General features: G+C 37.9%; 1 protein-coding gene across 2 annotated transcripts in view; it reads left to right on the forward strand.

Moving 5' to 3' along the window:
• The window catches only part of CERS6 (ceramide synthase 6), a 120,525-nt gene extending 105,954 nt beyond the window's left edge, over positions 1 to 14,571 (forward strand). The window contains exons 9-11 of one of the 2 annotated variants that reach the window (XM_068686769.1): positions 4,874 to 5,030; positions 6,028 to 6,051; positions 9,017 to 14,571. In XM_068686769.1, coding sequence (XP_068542870.1) covers positions 4,874 to 5,030; positions 6,028 to 6,051; positions 9,017 to 9,178 — 343 coding nt within the window. In that variant the 3' untranslated portion in view covers positions 9,179 to 14,571. The remainder of the gene's footprint in view (positions 1 to 4,873; positions 5,031 to 6,027; positions 6,052 to 9,016) is intronic. The other variant, XM_068686770.1, reaches the window with a different exon arrangement.
• The last annotated feature ends 2,625 nt before the right edge of the window (positions 14,572 to 17,196 follow it).

The following is a 17,196-nucleotide window of genomic DNA, read 5'->3' on the forward strand; positions in this document are numbered from 1 at the left end:
GCAGTGGGTTTATGCTGCTCCCCCCATTTTTGCCATGCACTGATTAGTAGCATAAATCTTCCTTTGAGGCACTGAAAATCTCAGAGACAGCAAGATCTGAAAAGGGAAACTAGCTTGTTCTTCCACTCAGCAGGAACCAAGAAGCATCTGTTCAAAGCAGCACAGTGGTACAGACGCAGTCCTAACAGCAGCTGGCCGAGCTGAAACTCAGAAGAGGGAGAAGTTGGCAGTAAAACCTTTATATACTGAATTTGCTATAATTAAATATTTAGCTGTGCTGCAGATTGAGGGTTCTGGGATATGCAAGCACTACAGACCAACATTTCTTGAAGTTAATGGCTATTTTGCCCATCATTTCACACCCATCTCACGGAAAATGTTGGGTAGCTCATCTAAGGCCATGCATACAGAAACATTTGTGAGGTCACCTGTTGCATAAAGGTAGCATAGCATTATCACCCTAAGTAGCTAGGGCAGCCTGATTTATGAAGTCCTGTTAGATTTCAATGAAAGTCTAAATCCCAGAAATAAATATTGACTACTGATGAACTTACTGATATATTGCCTTATGGCTGATCAACATGTGGATGTACTTTCACACTCTTAGTGTTATGGGATCTTTTTACTTAGGTAGTCCATAGCAGTTTACAAGCAAGCTAATGAATTAAGTCTCCCAGCATCTTTGTAAGACAGATAGGATGTATTGATACCTTATATCCATCTTTAACAATAAGTATACCATGTAAAGGAACTTGAAAATGTCTTGTATCTCACAATAAGGTAATAGAACAGCTAAATACAGAATATAGGACTCCTGTTTCTTTGATCTCTGGTCTCGGTCACTATTTACCACGTGTAATGAAGAATAAATTATGTTTTGAGGTAGAAGTAAGATCAATCCATTATTTTTAAAGGAAAAATTCAAAGAAGCAGAAGTTTCTGAGCATTGGTGGAAATAGTATATGTAGCTGTTGGATTACTTGCACTAAATAAGATCTGAATTTCATTTGTGCACACCTAGATGCAATTAGCTATTTGCTCTGTAATGAATGCAGTATGCAAGATGTCCCAGTGCAGCCAGTTATGGTTGAATATGGAAAAACTTGTATACTATATGCTTGGCCAAGAAGATAGACATCTATTCTGAAATTGTTTAGACACACAGGTTGATGTTTTGCTGTCCTTCGCTATACCTATTCCACTGCAGTAACCACAAGCCTTTTGTTCAGCTTGTTGCATACTCAGTGTGTTGGTCACTGGCAGTGCTGCAGGAGCTCAGGCAGCTCTCAGTAGCGTTCATTTCAGCTGCACGGTTTTTGCTTCCTTTGGATTTGATAATAGTGCCCAGCATGGCAGTCGGCCCCACATGCCTCATTCTACAGAGTTTATCATGGGTTTCCTGCTTGCCTGGAAAACTGCCTACTCTTTCCACATGGCCTTCTTTCTTGTCTCCTTTCATTCCTCTAAAGATTCTTTCAGAAACAAACACGGCACATTTTGCCAATTCTCAGATAAATTTAAATACACATTTTACTCTTCCACCCATCCATCTCTATCTCTCTTCCTTCATCTCCCTTTCCTTGTTGCATTTCAAGTGCAAGACAAGTGATCAACTAACCAAGAATTAGTTTCTGCTGTCCAAAAGCCTGGACTTATGCCCACTAAATTGATGGGAGGGAGCATAATCTTATCTGAGTCCTGTCTCGGTCCTTGTCTGAGACCACAGATTTCTGTAAGAGTGGATTGGATGATCTTAAGTGTTGAATGTGCTTTTTGTTGAATGTGTCTTCATCAGCCACTGCTTAATTCAAAATGCTAAACTGAGAGCTTTATGCTTCCAGGTACACAACCCCACTTGGGAAATATTTAACAAGAGAAAAGAGAAAAATATATTCCATGAAATTCTGGTGTTTTGTTCAGCTATTAAAATCTTTCAAGGCCCCAGGAAGATTTCTGTAGGCCAGTACCTGTTTTCAAAGCAGAAGCTAATATTTTGTGTCAAATTGCAGGACCTGAGAAATGCTGACCAAAGTTTTCAGAGAAGTAGAGCACTTGCATCTTAAAGTAATTTCTTTCTCTGAGATCAAATCCAGCTTTTTAAGTCAGAGAGACAGGAATCAAAGTTTCCACCATTCATTTTGAAAAGCTGGGATTTAACAACTGGAGAACTGTAATATTCCAGAAAGCAGGTTTGCAGGTTTAAGTACCTAAGCACCTTTCTGAGTAGCTGAACCAAAGGTTAATTTGTACATTCATGCCATAGATGCTCTTTCCTTCATGTAATCCATTCTCATGCTGCTTCTTCCAGCCCCTGTTACTCATGCAGTTGGTTAAAATACTTCTGTTGAATTCTTTCAAAAGCAGAATTGGTGCAAAGTTGTCTAACTTTTCTTCCTCCGTCCCTTCCTCAGTCTATAGGAAGAATTACTCTCCATTTTCTGTCCCATTAACTTTATGATTACCCCCCATTTCAGGCTTTTGATATGAAATAATTGATTTATATTTAGAAAAAGTCTATTTGCTTTCCTCCATTTTTTCCATAATTTTCTGTAGTTTCCGCTCAGCTTCTGCTCAGCCTTTTGTGCCTAGATGCTGTAAGCATTAGCTGTATCTCCACAGCTAGCCTGTACATCATGTCTCTGACCCCTCCTAACATTACTGAGCAATTAGTGAGATCTTTTCAGCAGCTTTTATGGAGAGTTCCAGTCTGTCCTTAGTATGCCAGGCACAAGCAAGCTACAGAGAGTTCTGCTTTTCCAGCGAAAGCTTATTTCCCATACCTCATACACAGTAGATGACTCATTTGCACAGTGAAACTGTTTTTGGAATCACAAGCACTCTTTTTGGCCTTCCCATCTTCCTAATATTTTGCAGTCCTGCAAGAACAGACCATCTGTATCTCTAATGCTGCTTTTTTGACTTGACTACTATGGAAGTCAGCAGAGATTAACTCAGGCCAGTGAATAAAAATGCAGATAGAAACCTGTAGAAACTGCACTTAAATTCTGGAGCACATAAAATTCTAGACATAAAAAAAGACAGCTGGATGTAAGTAACAGTAGGCTTGCATACAGGAGTTGATGTAAATTTGAATTTGATATCATAGTTTGAACTAAACTAAGTACTGGTGAAGTAAAACAGTGCTGACTACAGCTATGTTTTGATATGCCTGAGAGTTTCCCCTTGAATTATGAAGTGGGGTATTGCAGTGCCATGGAGCAATGCTACCATTGGCAGAACAAATAGCAGAAAGCTGAGACTGGAGAGTTTTAGCTGACAAAAGCAATAATGTGATGGTTTTTTTTTCATCAGCTGGAAAACAGCTTCTTTTTCTGATGTTCACTCCAGAAACAGAAAACATTCTAAAAAACACAGCTGGATAATAAGGTTATAAGAAGTACACTTGTCACTAAATTGCAAAGCATTTGTAGTTTAGCATAAGAAAACAAAAATAAAAAGGTAAAATATTTATTATGAAATGCCCTAGAGTATTAAGGCCAGTGTATTAAAAATTGCTGACTGATTTTTGGCCAATACTGTTTATACGCATAAATCATTACCACTAAATGTTATTTTCTGGGTTTGCTGTGTGTACATTCCTCTTAATAAAATATTCTTGAGCTGAATTTTATATGGAAAGGATTATGGCAAGCTTGATTGTTTATTAAAAAGTAGAGCCCAGTATCTCTAACACTTCAAAAGTGAAGCATATTGTCCTGAATCCCTTACAGGACCTCAGTTAGATCCCTTGCCTTCAGACAAAGCACATCTGCTGCCATCTAGTGGCTACAGGCTGATAGATAAGTAAAAAAAATACATACCAGCAGGGAAAATGGGTGGAGATTGACAAATCCTCAGATTTCCTCCTTTCCTGGCCACCTCCATCCTCCCATAACAGGCATTCATAGATCATTATTTGTTTCCAAAAATGCAATTGTTTTGATGCCTGTTATTCACCTTCTACTGTCAGGCTATTTGCTAACGTCTAGATCAAAATAATCTGTTATATCAGTGTTATGGGCAGAGAATAATTAGTTCTGTATTTACAAAGCTTTGCAAGTCATATTTTAGCATCACTTTCAGTGCCTGCACTAAAGCTCACTCTCAGTCTTGGAAAACCCCACAAGGGGCGGAATCCTGCCATGTGTATGCCGTTGTTTCATATACTGGTAAAGTTTCATATTAATGGAACAAGCTCAGGCTGTGTTTTCTGTTCTTGATAGCACTTTACTCACTTTGTTGATGTCAAGAAAGCAAAGACATTCATAGCTGTGTACGCTGAGGCAAGCCCATCAGCTTCTGTCAGGACTTCAGATGGCAGTGTGCAGGAAACCTTGCCCAGCTCTTTGTACAGCTCTCCCTTGTGTAGCAAGGGAGGTTGCAGTCACCATCCCAGCCTGGGAGTGTGGTTTGAAGAGCACAGTACTGCCTGGGAGTTGCGGTGCAAAGTAGCAATCCTCATGCATTCTCTTACCTATTGGTAATAGGCAGTTACTAAACCCAACCCCATCAGAAGTCAAGATCAAAAATAAATAAATAGGTAATTTTTGTTATTAATCAGGGATGGGGTTATTTGAGAGAGTTGACACCTGCCAGCTTTATAAAAGAAGGGAAGAAATGCACTCTGAGAATTGTTTTTTCCTATACATGATGTTTGTTAAGTGATGTTAAACATTGAAAGCAACATTTTGGTGGTGGTAATCTCTGGAGACACCAATACAATTCAGTCCAAGTCGCTGTTGCTGTAAGAAGCAACTATATGGGTGGATCCCATCTTATCACGTATTTGTCATCTTGATTTATAAAGGTCTTTTTTTTTTAGGTTGTTGGCCTAAAGAAAGTGTAATTATTTTTCTGTTTCATTCTGTTCTAGGATATTAAACACTACATTGTTTGAACTGTATGAAGCTCTGGGCAATTTTCCTGCCTTGTGGGTCTTCAATGTGTTGCTTGTGGTTCTTCAAATTCTGCACTGTTTTTGGTCTTACCTAATCGTAAAGGCAGCCTACAAAGCTATTTCAAAGGGCAAGGTAAGACAGCACACCTCTGTTTCGTGTTTATTCTTTTTAACTTTTTCATTATCAATACATGGTTACTTCTTAGGTACTTGTTCTTTCTGATCCATAACCCATTACTAAAGGCACATGTTGTCTTACATAAACACATCTTTCCTTTTCATGGAATTTTCTTCCACTCCTAACAAATGTTAAATAAGTTAGTACATTCTTTATAGTGACTGTATTTATATATGCTTCCATGCTTCTTTTTTATAATCTGATGCACTGAACCAAGCTACATTCCAGAAATTGGATTAAAAAAAAAAAAAAAAAAGGCAAACTGCTCTTTAGTGGCTGCCAGTTCTGTTTCTCTTCTTCATAGTAGTTAGAAAAGTGTTAATTTCCCAGCTGGTAGTTATAATAATACAAACTGAAATTCTTCTGCCTTTGCTAGTGGCAAAGTTACAAACCACAATCTCTTTTGGATTTTGGTATAATGAGATCCTGCAAAGGGCTACGTAGTTGCTTTCTAGGAATCTCACAGCAAGACTGGGATGCAATGTAGTATATTGCTAACAGTGTTAGATTTGATGGGGAGATGTAATTCACAGAAATACTAGCCCCAGTACACTTCCTGTGCAGAATCTGCACTCACATTTAGATTAAAGAAGTTTACATTGATCATGTAAAGTACAGGGTATTTTGCCCTTAAACAGTAGAGCACATAAGTTGATATTTTAGACATGTGACCACCTCTGAAGGGAATGGGATTGTTCTGCAGATAACTGCTTTCTGTGAATGTACTTGAGAGCTCAGCCTCTTGCTGGACAGAGTCCAGAATCTGCCACTCGCTCTTGTGGCTACATGTTCTTGAACTGTATTATGCCTGAAAGCCACACTTCAGGCTTCTCTGCTTTTACCAGTTATTACCCTCAACTGTCCCATTTGAATTAAACCAGTGACTTCAAAAAGTGTTTCATACTGTCTCTTACTCTGCTTGTTTATCCTTTCCCTTGTGCTGTGCTGGAAGGCTGGGAAGTGGAACCCCTTGCATGTAAGTTTCTTTAAATTTACTATGCAAAAGATGTGCTCTGCACAATAGCAGGGTGTTGTTTTTCTTTTTTTCTTTTGCAGTTTCTGTTTGATGTTTTTATCCATTGTTTGTGATTACATATTTAAAGGAAGACTGTCTTTAAAGGGTGTTTTTGCTTCTTTCCTGTGCATTGTCCAACACCATTCAAACCCTCTTCTATTCATAGTATCTGAGTGTTATTGCATTACAACCATTTTTACACATGCTGCTCTGTCACCATTGAGGAAGCATACATGAGAGCATAAGTCCTCTGCCTTGTGCTCAACCAGCTGCACAAAAGGAGGAAATTAAGATTGCATGAAAGCAGAGTCAGACACTTGCAAGAAGACAGTGACAATGTTAAAGCTGCACATACACGACTTGAGGATTCTTCCTCTAGATCTTAACTTTCTTCCTCACTTATAACCCTAGTCTTTCAGTTTCCACACTAAAATAAGCAGTTTTCACTGAACTTTGTAGATATCTTACAGTAGATCTTCTTTCTTAATTATGGTTTTATTGTTGTATTACTAGTATTTACCTTTGGAACAGCTCAGCTAGTAAAGCAATTTCTTATCGTTAAATTTGTAACCAGTCCTGATAATCTATTTCTTAATTTTTGTTATGCTTAGGAGTTTTATAAATCTAGGTACATATTTTCTAAATGCACTCTGTAGGAATTACTCCAATGGGTCCTTTTGGAAATAAACAAAGATAATTAAGTACTGCAAGATGTGCTGCATTCATACCACATTTTATGTACGTGTAGAAAGGCCCTGGTATGTCACTTGCTGCACTGTATAAATGGTCCCATCATACAATCTTCTTCTGGTTAATTGGCTTCGGGGCAGGATGCTAGCAGAAGATTTTGCAGTAAATTTAATATATTAGAAGAATTTAAAATGATGCAGAATTTTAAGATCGTCTAGTCTGCCCTCACGTTGATCACAGGCACACTGTGAGAGCCCATTCTCTTTTGTCTGATAAAGGTGTAATTCTGAGCTTAGTTCTATATCCACAACAGTTTTAATACAAAAGTCCCTGTATATAAGAGACTGAAGTAATCTGTTAATTGAAGCTGTGTAGGTATGGTATTGAATTTCTGACCTCAGCTGAGTCCAATTTCACAGGTGTCAGAACTGCTGCCATGCTAGACATTGACATTAAAAAGCAGTTATGCTCAGGCGTATGGGAACTTTGTGTTCCTTTCTTCTCTGTTCCCAAACAGAGTAGTGTTACTCAGGTGTTACAGTATTGTAAGGGTGGTAACAGCACTGGGAGCCTCAAAGGCAAATAGTCATTTCTGAAGCAACAGCTGGAGAGCAAAATTGTCTTCAGGGGTTTCTGGGATGGCAGAGGATTGTTGTAAGCAAACATATATATATTCAGTGACATTCCCTGATCTTTAATTGTTTTAATTTCCTTGGTGAAAAGACTTGCCATGTGTTTTGTCACCTTTATGTCCACTCACTATAGTAAAGTCAATTGTAATTTTCAGATGTGGTAACTTGCACAGGATGGATAGATCCCAAAAGAATTAGGAAGCTCAGCTATACAGTCAGGCATGGACAGCTGCATCTTTAAAAGCTGCCTGCATCTTCAACTTCATGCCTCTCTCTGTTGCTGCTGATTTTTCTTTTTCTTTTTTTCTCTTTTTAAACTTCTCTGATGTATTTTTATCAGTTTTGGAGTTCATCAAGACCAGACTGGATAAAGCTCTGGGATAAACCTTCGATGACTTCACAGATGACCCTGCTGTGAGCAGGAGGCTAGGCATAGACTTCCTGAGGCCTCTTCTGACCTGTTATCCTATGATCCTATATGTTGGCAGTGCCACTGTTACCTCCTAGAAAAAAACAGCCCTGAAAAAATAGGGCAGGCAGGGCTTTTTCTTTGCAGGATTTTCTTTTCTGTTGCCCTTCTTTGCTCTTCTTAACCTGTCTGTTGTTGGCTTCCCCACATTTTTAATTGTTTTGGGTGCACATGACTGAACACAGCAAAGCAAAGTCACCTCAGGGATTCTGAAGGGACTTAGTGCTCAGTTCTCAAACTTAGTGATCCTCATTTATAATCTTCAAAGAGCTCTACAATGGAGAAGAGCAGACTCCTTAGTCTAAGGAACATAATTCATCCAGTAAATGGGTATAAATTGCCAGGAATTAAGTTCAGCTGGAAATTAGCAGGAAATCCCTAGCAGTTAAAGTCAGTGTGTTTCTGAAGCAGCTTTCCAATGGCACACTGGGGCAGATGGTTGAAGTGCTCAAGAACGTGTGGGGTTCCTGTGCTAGGGACTGGAGTACAACTGGTGTTCCCGAGCACTGCTCTCACCACGTCTCAGAGATCAGAGACTGGTGCAGTGAGGTGTGTTTAGGCCAGCACTCCTACCTCCTACAGCCAGCCCACAGCACAGCTCCTGGGAGCCATGTGGGAGGTGAGGGGGGAGAAGTTAGTACTTATAAATAATAAGTTAGTACTTTAGTAATTTTTATTTATTCTGGCATTATCAGGTCAAAGAAAATCACCCCAAAGGAAGTATGGGAATCCCTGTGCCAGTTATGAGACTCCGCATGTCTGGAAGACAAAGAAAATGGAGTTGTAGTAGGAGGGCAGAAGGACACGGACTAGGTTGAACTAGGGAGCTTGGACTGTGGTTACCTTTAGTTGGGGCACCACCCATTGCCTTGAACTCTGTGTTCTCCCTTTGACATAATGCCTTTAATGCATCAGGGCACAGTTCTCATCCTGCCTCTGCATGCAGAGGATGTGTGTACAGGCAGCTGTGTTTGAAGCTGTGCAGGCAGGCAAAGACAGAGAATGTGCCAGAGCTGATACCACTTTCAAAGCTCCAGCTGAAAGCTGTTTGAATTCTCTGACTCCAGCTTGAACCAAAAAGCTCAGTTCTTTCCTTAAAATTATCTACTGCTTGCTTCTTCTTCAAATTCTGCAGGTAGCAAAGGATGACCGAAGTGACATTGAATCAAGCTCAGATGAGGAAGAAACAGTACCTCGCTCAAAGACCCCGCACAGCTCTATCACCACTAATGGGACCGGTGGTGCCAATGGGACAAACGGGTATATCACTGGTGGCACTTGCTCAGAGGAGCATTAATCCCTGGGTGTCATGAGACACAAACAGAATGAACTGTTTGCTATGGAAGTAAATTATAAGTTGCGAATGCGGTTTCTTCATATATCTCAGCATCAGAAAAAATTAGGAGTACAAAAGCATTCAGATAGTGCACTGCCATATTTCCTGTTTGTGAATGAAGACAACACATCATTCTGTATACGTAGGCATGCTGTATGTGTATGTAATTGACACAATGGGAGCAGTATTTTCACTTGTACTGTCTTTAAAATATTATTTATTTTGTATTCTTTCTGGGAACTTCTGAACAAAAGGGAATATCCTTTCTCAAACTTTTTTCTCAGTGGTGGAGAGCATCACGCTCAGATCTCTTCTGTCCATCCCTGTTGCTTTTGCTGAGTCTGCTATAAGTAATAGTTGCTTGATTTATTAATTACAAAAGATAGAACATAGCTTTACAGATTCTAGTTCTGCTTCAGATATTTTTGCTATCTTTGTGTTTTAAAGTGCTGGTTTTGAAATTGCCTATCAATTCACAGTGGCCGTTTCTCCAACAGAAAGTTTTAAAACACTGGATTGATATTTTAAATAGTAGGTAATATGGTCAATTAGCGATTTGGGGAAAAAGACCTGTTGTCATTGTGAGATGTTATTTTAGCATAAGCTAAAATTCAAAATTGGTGGTTAATTGCATTAGAAGTAGATTTGATTGGTTGTGCAAATGCCCAAAAGCATTTATGTTAATGGTTAAGATACACTCATTCTTGTATTGTTTTTTATTTGTTTTGTTGTTGTGTTGTTTTTTTTTGTCTTGCAATTTTTGACCTCTATAGATTGCGGCTTTATGCGGAGATTCGATGTTGAAAGGTATTTGTTCAAGTGCACCATTGTGAATCCAGAACTCACTCCTGAAACTGATCTTGTAAATTAAGATGGATGAGAGCAGAGTTGTTATTGAAAAAACAGCAGATGGAAAGTCATTGCTTCCTCAAACACAGTTCAGTCTAGGTTATCATTCTTATAATTATTGCCACTTTTTTGGTAGGCTGAAGAGAGAAAATGCACAATGTCATACATTACTAGAAGTAGTTTATTTTAAATGCATGAGAACTTGAGCAAAATTCACTTAACATAATTCACAGCAAACTTTGAAGGCTCAGCAGTATTTTGTCACCTTTATAAAAAAAAAAAGGTGTGTCTGTTAAATAATTTTGCTCTCCTACTTCATCCAATATTTACAAACCGTGTCCCAAAGAAGACAAAATAACACCTAAAACTAACATCCTCTTTTAACATAATATATATATATACATATATAACACTTCTTCCAGTTTCTAGATCACAGTTTGATGTAGGATGCTAAGGATCATACAACTCTTGGAGGACACTTTTCTGTGATTTGTGACAGCAGTGCCAAAAGTAGGCAAGGTTCTTGGGCAACAGACTCTATGCAACCTACTGTTTAACAGTATTGTATATGTGCACACAGAACCAATGTGCTTGTAGACCAAAGACTTATATATATATTTAAAAAAAAAAAAAAAAAAGGAAAAAAAAAGGAAGGAATAAATCAGAAAAAAATGTAACAGTGTGTCTTCTGTACAGAAAGGGACTGGAGTGCTGTGTTCAGCTGGAAGCCTAGGCCAAGGAAGTATTTCTTATTCCTTCCACCCTATGCAAATAGCAAAATATAGATGATTTCTATCATCATAAAACATGTTTAAAGGCTCTAATGTATACAGACTCCACTGAAGAAAGTTTTGTTGCCACTTCTCTCTTTTTGAAACACTGCGATTCGTTCCATTCTACTCATGACTCTTGAAAACTTTTGAAACCTTTATTATCCATAGGGACCATATGCATGTTAGTGAATGATGTGCTGAAAGTAAAGACAGAATGGTGTGAATGAAAATAGTACCACCATTTAGTAACAAATAAAGGTAAGAAAACTGAAAACTTGTAAATCATGTGAGGAACGCTGTCTGTTTTACAGACATCCCTTGAAAAATCCAGGCACCTTGTAATTCAGCAGCTTCAAAGCTTATATGTCCCTGAGCATATATGAGGGAGCAAGAGTCTTATTCAAATCTCCTTCTCCCCTAAAAGCTTCTTTGCCTCTAATTTTTCTAATCTGTCTCCTGTGACCCTGATTTCATACAGTTATCTGTAAGGCCAGCTATATGTGTGAAGATACCATGATTGCAATAGAAGGTATCCCATCCACAGTATTTGAAGTGGCAGTTGTTACTAATTACTATGAACATTATAGTAAGGTTTTAAAAGAAAATTTTATTGGGATATATTGAATAAGCATTGTTAGTTCTGACATCTGACCTGCTGAGAAAGTTCTTGAGAGTAACAGCTTAGAATCATAGAATTATAGAATACCCTGAGTTGGAAGGGTCCCGCTAAGATCATTAAGTCTAACTCCTGGTTCCACACAGGTCTACCTAAAAATCAGACCATGTGTCCAAGAGCATTGTCCAAATGCTTTTTGAACTCCAGCAGGCTTGGTGCTGTGATCACTGCCCTGGGAAGCCTGCTCCAGTGCCCAATCACCCCCTCAGTGAATAGCTGAAACACATCTTCATAATGTTGATTTCTACCTCTACTGGACCATTTTCCTTCTCCAAAGATAGGTATAAAAATGGCATTCTGGTAAATATTTTGTTGTATGTGGGGACAAAATGTTGTTCTCAACTGTTGGTGTACACCTGTAGTGCTGTGATATCATCGATATCAGGAAAGAAAGCAGATCTCATGAACAGTCCTCAAACAAGAGACAGGAGACCTTTGCTCTCTCTCTGTTGGTCCTCTCCAGTTGTGCTGTAGAGCATTGATTCAGATGTTCAGTCATGGTTACAACCCTTGAATTGGCTTGACCATTTCTGGATATGTAGATTCTTAGAGTACCCCCACTGTTAAATAATGCAACTTGAATTGAAACTCTTCCTTTGACATTTAAAATAAGTTGTGTCTATTACTCACTAAAGCATGTAAACAGTTACCAAGATTCAACTGATGTCTAGTAACTTATTCATCTCCTATAAACCAGGCTTTTTGGAGTCCATTCTTAGCAGCCTAGGATAAACTTAATACAGATATGTCTGGAAAATAGGCAAGGTCAGTGATTGAAATGGCATGTTTGTGGAAATGGGGTAAGTGTCAAGTACTTAATTAACTTTTGCTGAACAATCGCTAAACTTTCAAGCTACAATTTTTAATGGAGATGAAAAATTCACACATTTTTTCTGTCTTTACTGAGAAGGACCAAGTGTTTTAGTGATCATACTTGGCAGTGTGCTTTGATTTATTGCTTTAACCAATGGTTGTCAAAACTTTGGCTTCTTCTTCTACTCTGCAGAGATAATGTCATGCAACTATTTCCTTTTTAATTGAATTTGTTTGCTTCTCTGCTGAAGAGCTTTGCAAGGTGCTTTTGGAGGCCATTAAATATTGAGAAGATAATCACACCCATTCCTGAAAATTTATTAAAGTGATTCGCATGGCTCATGGTAAATGCGATATCTTAGAAAGTTCTGTATATTCGTACCTTTTGTAGAATTGTCATTTTATTCATTTTAGAAATAAGGGTTTGTATTTCATAACCTATTTGTCTTCAAACTCTATGCTCCCTTTTTATAGTACAGTACACAACACAGTGGTTGAGATGTTGAAGTAGGAAAATGAGGAAATGATGTGTAGAGTTTATTAGTAAGTAGAAAGAATTTGTCTTCTCTCCCTAGCCAGCCCAGAATATAGTGAAATAAGATTCAGGTCTCCTTTTGTTTACTGCTTTTCATATTGGCATTTTTCATACCAAAAGAAAAATATGTTGCTGTTTTTGTTGTTGTTGTTTTCTCCATTAAAAAAAAAAAAAAAAAAAAAAAAAAACACTTAAACATTGCAGAAATTGGTAGGAATATCTTATCAAACAACAAGGGTGGATATTGGAGTCGTTTGAATCTTGATTGCTGTTAAATAGTGCTAGTTCTAAAATACCAAAGTGTCCCATGCTGTTTCCTTGTTGCCATTTTGTAGTTTTTATATGTGTTATTTATTTAATGATTCCAGCAGAACTGAAATGGGTGTCACATTTTTAGGTGCTCCTGTTTCAGCCTGGAACCAGTCTGTGTGATTGCTGATGCCAAATCCTTTTTCTGAGACCCAAGTACATGCAGTAAAGCTTTGCTTATGGTAAAACGATTCTTGTTTTAAATCTGTATCTGTTTTAAGTGAAAATCACGTTCTAGTTCTGAACAGAACACAATGGCAAAAGCTGTTACCCTGCAGCAAATGTCAATGATGATCAACATGAGTTGATTTAGATGCTGCATGTTTTACGCAGCGTATTCTAGTAGGAAGCCTAATGCCTGTTACATTCATCTTTTCATTACTGCAGCCTTCTGTATTCTCGGAGAAATATGGGCTATTATTGGTTTTCTACAGTTGATGCTTTGGTATTTTTTTAATCTATTTGCTACAACCCATTTTTGTATGTCTCCTATTGTCTACTACTTGTGACATTTGTGCAAAAGGAGCTATTGAATACTTTTTACCCTTCCTGTAATGTAAAACCTATTAGGCCTAACTTCAGTGTTCTGCAAACTATAGTTGCCTTTAAACCATAAAGCAAAACCAGTTTGTATTACTTGTTTTGACTGGTTTTGATTTGGAACAGGGACCTAATGGAAACTTTACTAAGACAACCTTATTCTTTATTTCTTTTCTTTTTGAAAAACACTAGTGGAAGTTTGGAAAAGTGGCATAAATGTGTAGCCTTTAAATGGTAAAGATTTCTGATTGTAGTTGCAATGAAAACACAGAGTTTGAGTGTGTCTGTACAGAATTCTGTTTTTGAAACTGCTTTCAATTTGAAAAATGGAGGAAATACCATGAATTGATGTTATGGAGCTGTGACAATGAAAAACCAACAAGATTGTCTTACATGACCTAAAATGATCTGTGTAAGGAAACACATTTTACATCTTCTTCTGTTAAAATTCAACTTCTCACAGTCCTGGGATTTAAGTAGATCCATAGACGAGCTCTCATATGTATTGTGCATGTTGACTGCCTGTTGCAAATCAGGGTGAGGCAGATGACACTATTTCACCTGTGTTTTCATGACAATCCTGTGCTTGAGCAACTCTTTCAGAATGCAGTGATGTGTAGGAACTCCACTGTCCCAGACACAGTGATGTGCTAGCTAGCTGAAAGTCCTTTTATGTATAGCTATTGTGTAGAACTTTGGGAGTTATTTTGTGTTTAACTTGGTTGGTTTGGTTTTGTTTGTTTGTTTGTTTTTAATATGGAAAATAATTATCCCTCATAAAGTCTCTGGAACCAATCAGTATTGTGGGCTATTTAAATTTGGAGACACTTTCATAATAAACATAAGTATTAGGAATCTACTGTCACTTGCCTTCTCTTTTTCATGAAATGCAAATGACATTTTTCCTTTCTTTTAGATCAAGGATTGTCATCTGCACTGCAGATGCCAGCATTTCTAGAGCAGATAAAGTATGTTTTTGCTGAGGTCATCACTGCGGTATTTTCTGGTATTTTTTGGTTGAGGCAGTTCATAACAGTAAGTGTCAGAAGAGCAAGTTCTCTCTATATAAAATATAAATAAAATAAACTACAAAAAAAAAGGCATTTTGCTAAGATTTCAAATGTAAAATTTTGAAAGTTATCATTTCTGAAATACCAGCTTGAGCTTCAGAAAAACTGTAATTTTTTTCAGTACAAGTGGTCAGAGTTTATTTTTAATTAGACATTCATTTGTTTGTTTCTGGTTAGGCTATCAGTCAGTAAAGCACTAACAACTTACCTCTTCTGGAAGTGAGAGAAGAGGGCCACTGTTGTACAGTGGTTCTCCAGAGAAAAAGCTGTTATTTTGCTAAGGAACCTGCATCTTTCAGACCTGTGTCATTACGGAGTAGACCAAATCTGCTTGCTTATTTATGATAGGATTCTGTGGGTTTTTTTCACTGCTGTTAAGAGGAAGTGGGGTAAAGGCTTATAGGTGGGTGGCTGAGGGTTTGTCTTTTTATTTTGTTTGTTTGTTACTTTTTGGTTGGTGGATTTGGCTTTGGTTTGTTTTTTAAACAAAGACTAGCTATGTGTAGCAATGCCTGAGCTGGAATTTCTTTCATACAGTCCCAAAAGTAGAGCTTACAAAATTCCACTGTCAGGCAGCCTGTGGTGCAGCACTAAAACATTATGAGGAATTACTCAAATGTTGTATAAACATATATACTTTTATGCGATGCATAAAAAGTATTCACACAACTTCAGCAGAAAATTAAGGAAATAGTTTTCATAACACAATTACCAGTTATGTAGTAGTCTTCACATGTCATGTGGAAGATTTGTCTTTCAAAGAGAAGTAAACTGGGGATTTGCATTGTATTTAACAAACTAAAGAACTAATTCTGTGATTCTGTAATTACTGCAATTGTTAATATATGTCTATTATAATATATAAAGCAAATCTTGCAGTGCTTTTAATACAGCATTTGAATTCTTGTTATTGAAGAGATTTATTAAGAGATGTAATTATTCTTTAGTTTATTCAGTTGTATGTCTAACGTCTTTTGCTTCCTACTCTATGTCTACCCCTCAACTTACATAGTACAGGAAGAGCCACTGTGTACAGAAAGTGGCTCAGGATAATATAAGAAATAGCAAGAATTTCTTGGTGTACTGCCTTTAAGTCTGTAAAAGACCCTCTGTACAAGAAACACCATCTCAGAAGAAGCCTCATAAGGAGGTCAGTGCTGCTTCGGAAGAGCTAAAACCCAGTGGTTGCCCATAGAGAATGCCATTTGAGAGACCAGCACAGGTCAAGCACAGGCAGGACAAGAGGTGAGTGGAAGGAATCTGATTGTATAAAGGTGTTAAGTGGGCAAATTTCAGTGTGACGCAGCTCATCACACTGTGATGGACAGAGCCTGGGACCTTGCACAGAGGAATTTCCACTCCACACCAGTAGTCCAGGCTCTGATAGCATGGATGGAGGATTGCTGTTTCCCTAATTTATCCTGTTTTTTTGCTTTTTTTTTTTTTTTTTTTGTTCCTCTTTGTGCCCTGTTTTGTGTGATGCTATTCCTGGCCCTTTGACTTATTTCACACTGCCCACCTTTGTCAGTAGGTTGCCTTCTTAAGTGGATTTCATAGAACAGGACTCTAGTTTGTGCTCAGGTTTAGAGGAGTCCAGGATGGTTGTAATGTGATTTCCACTGAGTTCCCATGTTTGTTTTACTGGGGAGTTTGAAAATGTAAACACACTCAATATTAAAAAGTATAAGAGATATCAGAGGTATATTGGTATGAGTAAAATGTGTGAAGCTAGAATGCATGTTGGGCTAACTGAGGTGTCCAGAATTCTTGCTGCTGATTTCTCTTCCCTCTGCACTGTAAAATGCAGAGATCACAGCTTTGTGAAAACCCAATACTAAGCAGCTATCCATTAATTTTGGTAATCCAAAACCTATCTGTGCAAGGCAAATGTAGGTTAATTTGCTTTATGCAAATAAGATTATTTTACTTTTACATTTATTTTTCATTAACACCTATAACCTGCCCTGTGAAGCTTAGCTATGCAAGTGTTAGAGGGGCAGGGGTTGAGCACTTTGCAGATAGCTGGGTTTCCCCAGACTGCTGATGATGATGCATCAGGGGAGCCACGGGGTTTGCTTTGCTTTGCACAGAGGAAGTAAGTGAGGCTGGCTGTAGGAGGCAGCCCATGCTTTTGGACTCCTAGTTCAGTCCTAAAGTAAAAATGTGATGGAATCAAGAGTGAAATTTAAAAAAAAAAAAAAAAATCTGAAAAAAGTGTTTTAGAACTAGTAGATGAAAAGCACTGAAAGATTACCATGGACGTAAACTAGCCCTACTTTCATGAAATTCAGAGTTAATGCACAGTATGAGGGGCTATGGATTGCCACATAAAACAGCCTGCAGAGAGCCCTAAGGTTAGGTGTGTTGGCAAAATAAACATATTAAGGTAATACTAAGGTAAACTATTAAGGTAA

Source organism: Anas acuta, chromosome 6 (genome assembly GCF_963932015.1).
Source record: "Anas acuta chromosome 6, bAnaAcu1.1, whole genome shotgun sequence".
NCBI lineage: Eukaryota > Metazoa > Chordata > Aves > Anseriformes > Anatidae > Anas > Anas acuta.